Here is an 11905-nt window from a genome sequence, read left to right as displayed (position 1 = left end):
GAAGTACAGACGTTCAGACAGCAAGATGGGGAGTCACTTTATGAAGCTTGGGAAAGGTTCAAAGACCTAACAAGAAGGTGTCCACCAAATATGTTTAATGAATGGGTGCATTTGCATATCTTCTATGAAGGCTTGTCATATGAATCAAAGAAGGCAGTAGATCATTCCTCTGGAGGATCCTTGAACAAGAAGAAGACCATTGAAGAAGCCATAGATGTCATTGAAACTGTAGCTGAGAATGACTACTTCTATGCTTCCGAAAGAGGGAACACTAAGGGAGTAATGGAGCTAAACAATGTAGATGCTCTGCTGGCACAGAACAAGCTCATTACCAAGCAGTTAGCTGACCTCACCAAGAAGATGGAGAGGAACCAAGTGGCAGCAATCACCACCTCATCAACAACCCAAGAAGAAGTTGAAGAAGAGGACCTTGAGCAAGCCAACTACATTGGGAATTCACCTAGACAGAACCATGATCCATACTCCAAGACATACAACTCTGGATGGAGGAACCACCCAAACTTTGGGTGGGGGAATCAGCAAGAGCAAAGCCAAGACCAGAGACGTTACAACTCCAACAACAATGCAGCTCATCAACAATTCACACAGAGGACATACCAACACCCCCACAACAACACCTCTCATCCTTCCACCTCTAATCCCAATTTACCATCAATTGATGACAGATTCTCTAAGCTTGAAACCTTACTTGAAGGAATATGCCAAGAGATTCAAGAAGACAAGGTGTTCAAAGAAGAGGTGCGAGCTAACATTAAGAACCAAGGAGAGACCATCAAGAAGCTGGAATTCCAAGTGGGATGCTTAGCGGAGAAGATTCCCAAACCTACTGATGTCTTCCCAAGTGACACGGATAAAAACCCAAGAGGAGAAGCAAAGAAAGTAAGATGGGAAGATTGCAAAATGGTCACTACAAGTGATCAAGAGGATGAAGACGAGCTAAGCAACCTCTCCCAACAGCCTGAAAACAACTCAACAGAGGAGGAGGATAGAGATCACCAAGAACCAAAAATCTCACAACAAGAGTTGCTGAAGCTCTATGCACCATTTCCCCAATTGCTCAATGGTGCTGTGGGGAAGATAATATACTCAAGGTTCCTAGACTTGTTTGCATCTCTGCATGTGAACATACCATTCATCAAGGCCATACAACAAATGCATGCATTCATCAAGTACATGAAGGAACTTCTTCCCAGGAAAAGCTCACTCAAAGGAGGGCAAACTATAGTGTTAAACAAGGAATGTAGTGCCCTTATTCAACCTGAATTGCCTGCAAAAAGAAGAGACCCAGGGAGTTTTCACATCCCCTGTGCCATAGGGGAAACAATGTTTGACAGAGCACTCTGTGACTTAGGGGCAAGCATCAACTTACTGCCCCTATCCCTGGCGAAGAAGCTGCAGATCAATGAGATAATGCCCACAGATGTGGTCATCAGGCTGGCTGACAAGACTCAAAAGCAAGCAATAGGAGTGGTGGAAAATATGTTACTAAAGGTTGGGAAATACTTTCTCCCAACAGACTTTGTCATCCTGGACATGGAAGAGAGTCACACTCACCCAATCATATTGGGGAGACCCTTCCTAGCTATGGCCAGAGCACTCACAGATGTGGAGAAAGGGGAGCTAATATTGAGGATCCATGATGAACGGCTCAGCTTTAATGTCTTCAAACTCTCACAAGAAGAAGACCAAGAACACAAGGAACCAAGTAAAGACCATGATGAGATGCTAAAGAAGGAAGCAAGCACAGAAGCACACCCAACCTATCTGGAGACCCCTTTGGTTAATAAACAAAGGAAACAGCCACTACCACAGCTCAAGGAAAAGTTAGAGGAACCTAAACCCCTAGAGGCATGTGAAGACAACATCACAACTACCGTAGGAAAAGAAGTCATCAAGAGCAAGGCAATATCAAAGGACACAAGGAAGAAGGTACCAAGGAAGTAGAGGAACAAAAAGATCCCTACGGAAGACTTCTCTCCAGGAGATAGAGTGATCTCAGCTTACTTCCCAGATATCCCCCCTAATCTCCCTACTGTACCATCTCAGTTACCTAAAGTCTTCACAATCAACAGAATTCTCTCCCTGGAACATGTAGAGATCATTGATACAACCAATGGATACAAGTCAACAGCGAGAGGGGAGGACTTCAAGCATTACCAACCACCCTGATGAGGGAGAAACGTCAAGCTAGTGACGCTAAAGAAGCGCTTCATGGGAGGCAACCCATGTTTTATATGCTTTTAGAAGATAGTAAATAAGTCAATATTTATGAATTCAAACCCAAACTTAACAAATTCTTGGTGGAATCCTTATTGTGCAGTATACAGTGAAGAACAAGTTTGGTGTTCAAAGCATGCCAAGAAAGCATGAATGCAACTAAGAGCATGCTATTCTTGGAAGCTTTGAACAGAACGTTTCATCACAATGCTCCAAACTAAGTTTGGTGTCACCCCATGGTGCCACCAATATGCATATAAGGACCCACAAATAGTTAGTTAGTTAGTTGGAATTTCATGAATAAACAATTTAATCTTTTCTCATTTTTCTTTTTAATTCTAGCCGTAAAGTTCAATTGTCTTTGGTTTGATATTATTCTCACCTTTCTTATTTTGTCTTTATAGGGAAAAGAAAAGGAGCATTGATGGAGATTGATTGGACAATTAAATTTGGGAGGTTCAGCCACTTCATGAAGAGAACTACATACTTGTCTCAAGAAGGAACGCATGGGGAAACGTTGCCATGTAATATTAAAGAAAGGAGACCCTTTGAAGACCGAACCATTCACTCTCATTAAGTGATGATCCTTGTCCTTCCTTCATAGACAACCCCAACCGTCCATCAAGCAACCATTCTTGCAATCCACACCTTCCATTCTCTCATAATCTCCCTATATAAAGGAACCTTAGTGCAGCCTCACTCCTCACCTTCAAATCCCCACTCACCACACTCTACACTTTTGGCATACTGAAATCCTTCATCACAAATTGTCCTAGCCAACCCATTCTTCATCTATCCGTATCCTCAAAACACCTCAAAATAGCAATGCAAATTCATGGCGTCATCAAGCTCCAAGAGGCAGAAGAGGAAGGAACCAATGGAGAACACTGCTTATGATGAAAAGAGGTTCAAAACTGCCTTCCATGAACGAGAATTTGAGCGGATAAAACTCAAAAAGATACTGCCCGAGTTAACCTTCCAAATCAATGAAAACGAATACCCACAGATTCTGAAGAAGATAGAAGAAAGAGGGTGGGAATTGCTCACTAATCCAGAAGGGAAGATCAATGCAAACCTCATCAAGGAATTTTACGCAAATGTGGTAAGAGAAGACAAAACCAGGGACCCAACCTTCAAAAGCTATGTAAGAGGAAAGGAGGTGGACTTCAGCCCAAGTGCTATAATGAGAACTCTTTACCTGAAAGCACCATACTTTGATGAGCCCAGTTATCATACAAGGATAAATAAAAGCCAAGACAATGACGAGCTCACTGAGATCGTAGGTGACATTTGTGTTATAGCAGCTGATTGGGAGAGGTATAAAGATGGGAAACCCAGGTTCATCAAGAGGGGAGACCTTAGCCCAGAAGCCAAAGGCTGGTTTGAACTCGTAAGGAGGTCTATTCTCCCAGCTGCAAATAATTCAGAGGTGAATATTAATCGGGCAACTATGGTACATTGCCTAGTACAAGGTGGAGAAATCAACGTGCAAGAACTTATAGCTGAAGGAATTCAAGAGTCAGCCGAGAAGCATGAATCCGGTGCCAGACTTTGGTACCCCAGCACCATTTTCAGATTGTGCAAAAAGGCCAAGGTGGTCTTTGAGGATAGCAAACCGGACTGGGTGAACCTTGGGAAATTAATGACAGTCGAGCGTATGGTCTACACTACACCTACACAGCAACAAAGAAGGCCACAAATAGGGAAATTAAAAGCAAAAGAAGGAGCTCACCAAGAGGAGTCTCATCAGGAAGAATATCAACAAGAAGAGCATCCTTACTCAGCAGACTTGAATATGACTCACCTTCTAAGAGCTATTGAAGATATGGGAGTGATACATATGAAAGGGCAAGAGCAAATACTGAGCTGGATGAGCCAACAAGAGGTGTGGCAGAAATAACAAATGGAACAGCAACAGGAACAATACTCCCAGCTCACCCAAACCATCACCCAAGTTACTGAGAGGCAAGAACGTCAAGATAAGCAATTGCAAGAACTCAATCAGCGGCAATTAGCTCAGATGAGAACATTTAATGAGTTCACAGTACTTAATGAAGGACGTCAATTACATAGGGAGGAGTTCAACCTAAACACTCAAGCAAGGTTGAACTACATGTCCAGTAATATGCATCATCTACACTATGCCATCCCTACATATGATGAGGTCCAAAAAGATTTTGTAGAACAAGAAGAGAGGAAGGTGAAACAGCAAAAGGAAACACTCAAGAAGAAGATGGAAGATGGAGGTTTCTGGAAGAAACTGTTTGGAAAAGGCAAAGGAAGTGGGAGTACAAGCACTCAAGAGGGACACAAGGAAGACAAGCAAGGAAAAGAGCATGGACAACCACAAGAATAAAAGGTGGTGGAGTTCCTTCTTTACTCCATCTTTTTCTATGTTTAAATAAGGAAGATCTTGGATGAAATAGGACATGCTTCCATGTTAGTTTGAATCTTTTCAATTCTGCATTTTAAGTCTATTGCTTAGGTCTATGATTTCTGGTTTAAGTGTCATTGCATCATATCTTTACTTATTGTATGCTTGTCTTTAAAATCAAATGAAGAAGAGAATGTTTGTGTTTCAAAAGACCAGAGTGGAGTTCATAATATGGAGTAATTTTCTGAATCTTTGGTGTAATCATAAGTTAGCTAAGTTGGTTCAACCATGAGGTGGGAAGACAACTATCTGTCCTGAACACTTTGGTGTGAATACACCCATGAGACTAAGTAAATAGCAAGATCCTAATAAGAGAAGGGAAAGAACACTTAAAGTGAAAAATAAAAGAAAAAGAGTAAGCAATAAGGCTAGGCACCAATGGTTTTAAACTTGAGGCATGTGTCTGTGGTGCTTCTGTGTGAGGGATCTACTTGGATGAATAAGCTCTTAGGGGTGCCTCATCACCTGGTAACTTGGGTTAACTAACTCGGGATTATCAGCTGAAAGTCCACTATCAAGAGTAACCCTCACTACAGAGCATTTAGTAACCCAAAGAGGTGCTGGACACCAAGGTCTCAAGAAAAGAAAATAAATAAACCATATGCCTGTGGTGTGTATGTATGGGGGAGAGGCTTGAGGAAGTAAGTCCGTAGGGGTGTTTCAACACCTAGCACCTTGAACCAACTGGTTCGGGAGTGTTGGCTGAAAGATTAATTTAAAGAGTTGCCCCCTTACAGAGCACCTAGCCTGAAGAACACAAATAAGCCCTGAAATGACAATAAAAGGATCAATAAAAGTCTCATGGTATGTAAGCAAAACTAGTGTTTTAGAGCATGATAAAGGTCTGAAAGCCAGTAATGGAATGAACCTAAGTTGCTATGCATGAAACCACCATAAAATCAGTAACATGACCTCCACAAGAATGACTCATTTCTCTTGGCATTCCATCCATCATTCCCTTGTTTCAGTACTTGCTTAGGGACAACCAAGCTTTAAGTTTGGTGCTGTGATGCAAGGGCATCTTGGCCAGTTTCAATGACCTTTTCTTTACTGTTTTTAGGGTAGTTTCATACATTTCCTTAGGAAATAAGCTAGTTTTGGGTAGATATTCACTTACACCTTGATTCAAGCATACATTGTGCATTTTACATGATTTCATGAGGATTTTGCATGAATTTAGTGAGAAAATTGTATGTTGCATTATCCATGACTTGGACTAGAACTTTGATGCACTCTATTGCTTGATTTCAAGACCAAAGGAAGCAGGGAAGAACCACTTAGCAGTCACGTTAATTTAATTAACGTGGCCACTAACGTGGAATAGGAGGTAACTTGCAAAGTTAATGAGAAAAGTGATTGCCAATAACGCTCTCGAAGCCATCATTGCCCACGTTAAGAGTCACGTTAACTAAGTTAACGTGAGCTCTAACGTGAAGAAAGGATTTTGAGCCAACGTTAGTGACACTTAACATTATCACTAACGTTGGCCAATGATCATAAGTGGCCACGTTAGAGTCCACGTTAACTTGGTTAACGTGGCCTCTAACGTCAACAAGGGGAAGGAAGCCAACGTTAGTGACATTCAACATTGTCACTAATGTTGGCCTAAGGTGCAATGTACCACGTTAACTTCCACGTTAAATTTGTTAACGTGGGAGCTAACGTGAAAGGCAAGAATGGTCAACAACGTTAGTGACACCCAACATTGTCACTAACGTTGGAAGCAACCACAAAACCCCAAGAAGCCACGTTAACTTCTACGTTAACTTAGTTAATGTGGAAGCTAACGGCAATGAGTGAAAGATGAGCCAACGTTAGTGACATTCAACATTGTCACTAACGTTGGAAATGGTTTGCAAAGCCACGTTAGAAGCCACGTTAACCTAGTTAACGTGGACTCTAACGTGAATAGGGGCATATTGGAACGTTAGTGACAATGTTGAGTGTCACTAACGTTCTCGAAGATTGGCATGCCTACGTTAAAAGAGCCACGTTAACTAAGTTAACGTGGACTCTAACGTGGGAAAGGGGGAGGCTCTCAACGTTATTGGGAAAGTTGAGTCCCAATAACGAGTGCGAAGGACAAAGAGGCAACGTTAGTGGCAACGTTTGTTCCACTAACGTTGAAGTTAATGTGGCCTTTACTTGGGTAAGAAACGTTAGTGAAAAGGTTGAATGACACTAACGTTTTCGAACCCATTTTCTCACTGAATGTTAACACCTCTAACGTCTTGAGCTAAAGTCTCTGCCCACTTCACACTTTCTCTCTGCAAGTAAAACCAAGTCCAAATGAAGAAAAAAAGAACTGCTTCAAACTCAAGATCCAAAGGCCCAAGACTTAAAGAACCAACTAGAAGCTGAGAAGAGTAGTATATATAGGAGTAGCTTTGAATTATTAGGGAGTTTGGGAGGTTGGAAGGAAAGCACTACTCTCTGTATTTTACTCTGCTTTTCTCGTTCCATGATGTATTCTCCATCTTTGTTTTCATTTTCTAGAGCTATGAACAACTAAACCCCTTTCATTGGGTTAGGGAGCTCTGTTGTAATTTGATGGATCAATACTAGTTTTCATTATTCTTCTTCTATCTTTTCTCTTGATTTTACTTGAAAGCTTTCGATCTTCATCCCATTGGGTAGTTATCTTGGAAAAGGAGCTATTCAAACTTGGATCTCTTCTGAGCCTTGAAAGAGGAATGAAGAGATCAAGCTAGAAATGCTTTCTCATGCTGGACCAAATTGGGTTTGGATGGATATGTGACTATAATCCTCTCAATACTTGATTTGGGAAATGCATGTAGTATAATCAGTGACCACACTTCATCTCTTCTCATGAGCAATTGACCAAGGAATTGGCTCTTGATCAAGATTTGAGAGATTGAATTACAAGAAATTGTAATTCAATCAATTAAGATTGCCAAGGAGATCAATGATTGCATTGATTGAGGAAGAGATGAAAATGAACTTGATCCAGAGAATTGCAACATCTCCTGCACCCAATGAATTCCCCAATTCTGATCTCACCCATTCTCTTTAATTTCTGCATTTACTTTCATGAGCAAACACCTCATTCCCATTTACAATTCTGCAATTTATTTTCAGTCATTTACTTCCAGTTCTTCAATTCTAGCATTTACTTTTCCGTCATTTACATTCCAGCATTTTATTTTCTGCAACTCTTAACCCAAATTCTGAATTAGCTCAACTAGAACATTTTTCCAATTAAAGTTGCTTGATCAATCAATCCCTGTGGGATTCGACCTCACTCTATTGTGAGTTTTTACTTGACGACAAATTTGGTACACTTGCCGAAGGAAATTTGTTGAGAGACAATTTCCACCTGCATCATCTGCAAAGCGGGCAAATTGCTTATCTTGTTCCGCTTGGCGGAGTTTCTGAGGATAAGGCATTTTGGCTTTATATTCCTCAACCTTAGTTGCTGCAGGTTTATTGCCTACAGATGTGGGTTAAGAAGCCTTTTTAGAAGGGTTGTTATCAGCACGTGTATGTGTTTGATCTCCCACTAGCATTTGAATGCCAGGAGTGGAAGCTGGAGTGGCGTTAGACGCCAACTCCTTATCTGTTTCTGGCGTCTGAACGCCAGAATTATGCTTCCTTTGGGCGTTCAACGCCAATTCCTTGCTTGTTTCTGGTGTTGAACGCTAGGACTGAGCATGGTTTGGGCGTTCAACGCCAGCTTTCCACCCATTCTCTGGCATTTGAGCGCCAGAATTATTCCTCTCTGGGCTTTTACTGTCCTCAGAGGGATTTTGGTTAGTTTGCTCATTTCTTAGCTTTCTGCTATCTTGAAGTGAGGTATTTAATGTTTTCCCACTTCTTAATTGAACTGCTTGGCACTCTTCTATTATTTGTTTTGATAATTATTATTCTGTTTGCTTCAACTGTACTTCCATATTCATATTAGCCATTCTTGTTTCTTGTAGTATCTCCTTGAATTCGGCTAGCTGTTTTGTTAGAAAATCCAGTTGCTGATTGAATTCAGTAACTTGTTCTGTAGGACTGAGTTCAGCAGTTACTATTTTAGCCTCTTCGTTGATGGAAGGTTCACTGCTTAGGTACAGATGCTGATTTCTGGCAATTATATCAATGAGCTCTTGAGCTCCTTCAATTGTCTTTCTCATGTGTATAGATCCACCAGCTGAGTGGTTTAGAGAAATTTGAGCTTTCTCTGTAAGCCCATAATAAAAGATGTCTAATTGCACCCACTATGAGAACATTTCAGAGGGGCATTTTCTTAGCATCTCTCTGTATCTCTCCCAAGCATAATAAAGGGATTCATTATCTCCTTGTTTGAAGCCTTGGATGCTCAGTCTTAGCTGTGTCATCCGTTTTGGAGGAAAATAGTGATTCAGGAATTTTTCTGATAGCAGTTTCCATGTCTTTATGCTGTCCTTAGGTTGGTTATTTAACCACCTCTTAGCTTGGTCCTTTATAGCAAATAGAAACAGTAATAATCTGTAGATATCCTGATCTACTTTCTTATCATGTACTGTGTCAGCAATTTGTAAAAATTGTGCCAGAAACTCTGTAGGCTCTTCCTGTGGAAGACCAGAATACTGGCAACTTTGCTACACCATGATAATGAGCTGAGGATTCAACTCAAAACTACTAACTCCAATGGAGGGTATACATATACTACTCACATATGAAGCAGTAGTGGGGTTAGCATATGACCCCAGAGTCCTTCTGGACTGTTTATTTCCACTTAGGTCCATGATGGAGAAAGGGAGATGATGTGAATTTATTTTATTTATTTTATTATATATAAAAATTTCGAAATAATAATAATAAAATAAGATAAAATAAAGACGACAATAAAAATAAAAATAAACAAAAAAAATTAAAAATATTTTATGAAGATTTTCAAAAAAGTGAGGAGAGAGAAAGTGGTTAGGATATTTTCGAAAAAGATATAATTTTTAAAAAAAAAATTTTAAAGGATGAGATTTGAAAAATTTTGAAATTGAAATCTGAATTTTTATAAAAAAAATTCGAAAATATGGCTTAAAATTAGTTAGAAAAGATTTTTTTTTTAATTTTGAATTTTCTAATGAAAGAGAAAAACACACAAAAGACACAAGACTTAAAAATTTTTAGATCTAATGCTCCTTGTTTTCGAAAATTTTTGAGGGAAAACACCAAGGAACACCAAACTTAAAAATTTTAAGATCAAAACACAAGAAAGACTCAAGAACACCTTGAAGAATCACAAGAACAACAAGAACAAAAGAAAGAACACCAAACTTAAAATTTTTAGAAAACCAAAATAAATCTTTGAAAATTAAAGAAAATTAACAAGAAAACACCAAACTTAAAGTTTGGCACAAGATTCAATCAAAGAAAAATTATTTTTGAAAAAGATTTTAAAAAGAAGATACCCAATTACCAAGAACATAGACCAACGCTCTAGCTAATTGAGCTATATATGTAACGTGTTTTAAAAAGGTATTTTTAATAAATAAAAATAAAATTTTTTGAAAACTAATATTTTGAACTTGCACAAGAAAAACACAAAAAATACACAAAATAGGAAAAACCAAAGATCAAACAAGAAAACTTGACAAGAACAATTTGAAGATCAAGGAAAAATAAAGAACATGCAATTCGAAAGTTGAAAGACAAAGAATAGCATGCAACTAATACTAAACTTAAAACATGACACTAAATTCACAGAAAAAATAAAAATTAATAAAGAAAACTAATATTTTTGAAAAAAAAATTTTTAGAAGGGATAATAAAAGATGCAATTCTAGTAAAAAAGATAAATTTTTCCTAATCTAAGCAACAAGATTCACCGTCAGTTGTTCAAACTCAAACAATCCCCGGCAACGGCGCCAAAAACTTGGTGCACAAAATTGTGTATGCTAATATTAATGGACTATTTCTCACAGCTTCGCACAACTAACCAGCAAGTGCACTGGGTCGTCCAAGTAATACCTTACGTGAGTAAGGGTCGAATCCCACGGAGATTGTTGGTTTGAAGCAAGCTATGGTTATCTTATTATTCTTAGTCAGGATATAATATCAATAATAATTTTTAGTTTTAATTGTAAAAAGTGAAAGGGCATAAAATAAATAATTGTTACTTAATAATAGAGAATATGTTGGGGTTTTGGAGATGCTTTGTCTTCTGAATTCCTGTAACATAATGCTTCCTCACTTTCACAAATGCAAGGCTCCTTCCATGGCAAGCTGTATGTAGGGAGTCACCGTTGTCAATGGCTACTTTACATCCTCTAAGTGAAAATGGTCCAAATGCTCTGTCACAGCACGGCTAATCATCTGTTGGTTCTCGATCATGTCGGAATAAGATCCATTAATCCTTTTGCGTCTGTCACTACGCCCAACACTCGCGAGTTTGAAGTTTGTCACAGTCATCTAATCCCAGAATCCTACTCCGAATACCACAGACAAGGTTTAGACTTTCCGGATGCTCATGAATGCCGCCAACAATCCTAGCTTATACCACGAAGATTCTGATTAAGAATTCTAAGAGATATTCATTCAATCTAATGTAGAATGGAGATGGTTGTCAGGCACACGTTCATGGATTGCGGAAGGTGATGAGTGTCATGGATCATCACCTTCTTCATAGTGAGGCGCGAATGAACATCTTAGATAGGAACAAGCATGTTTGAATGGAAAGCAGAAATAATTGCATTAATTCATCGAGACGCTGCAGAGCTCCTCACCCCCAACAATGGAGTTTAGAGACTCATGCCGTCAAAGAGTATAAAATTCAGATCTAAAAATGTCATGAGATGCAAAATAAATCTCTAAAAGTTGTTTAAATACTAAACTAGTAACCTAGGTTTACAGAAAATGAGTAAACTAGGATGGATAGTGCAAAAATCTACTTCTAGGACCCATTTGGTGTGTGCTGGGGCTGAGACTTAAGCTTCTCACGTGCCTGGGCTGTTTCTGGAGTTGAACGCCAGGTTGTAACCTGTTTCTGGCATTGAACACCAATTTGCAACTTGTTTCTGGCGCTAAACGCCAAACTGTAACATGGAACTGGCATTGAACACCAATTTATGTCGTCTATCTTCACGCAAAGTATAGACTATTATATATTGCTGGAAAGCCCTGGATGTCTACTTTCTAACCCAATCAAGACGCGCCAATTAGACTCCTGTAGCTCCAGAAAATCCATTCCGAGTGGAGGGAGGTCAGAATCCAACAGCATCAGCAGTCCTTTTTCAGCCTAAATCATAT

General features: G+C 39.3%; 1 protein-coding gene across 1 annotated transcript; it reads left to right on the top strand.

The window, feature by feature from the left end:
* Positions 1-921: 921 nt before the first annotated feature.
* On the top strand, positions 922-1965 carry LOC130966402 (uncharacterized). The gene has a single exon (XM_057891199.1). It carries the CDS (start codon positions 922-924, stop codon positions 1963-1965), a length of 1044 nt encoding a protein of 347 aa, XP_057747182.1.
* Positions 1966-11905: the final 9940 nt, after the last annotated feature.

This window comes from Arachis stenosperma, chromosome 3 (assembly GCF_014773155.1).
Source record: "Arachis stenosperma cultivar V10309 chromosome 3, arast.V10309.gnm1.PFL2, whole genome shotgun sequence".
Taxonomy (NCBI): domain Eukaryota; kingdom Viridiplantae; phylum Streptophyta; class Magnoliopsida; order Fabales; family Fabaceae; genus Arachis; species Arachis stenosperma.
This window is presented reverse-complemented; position numbering and strand designations above follow the sequence as displayed.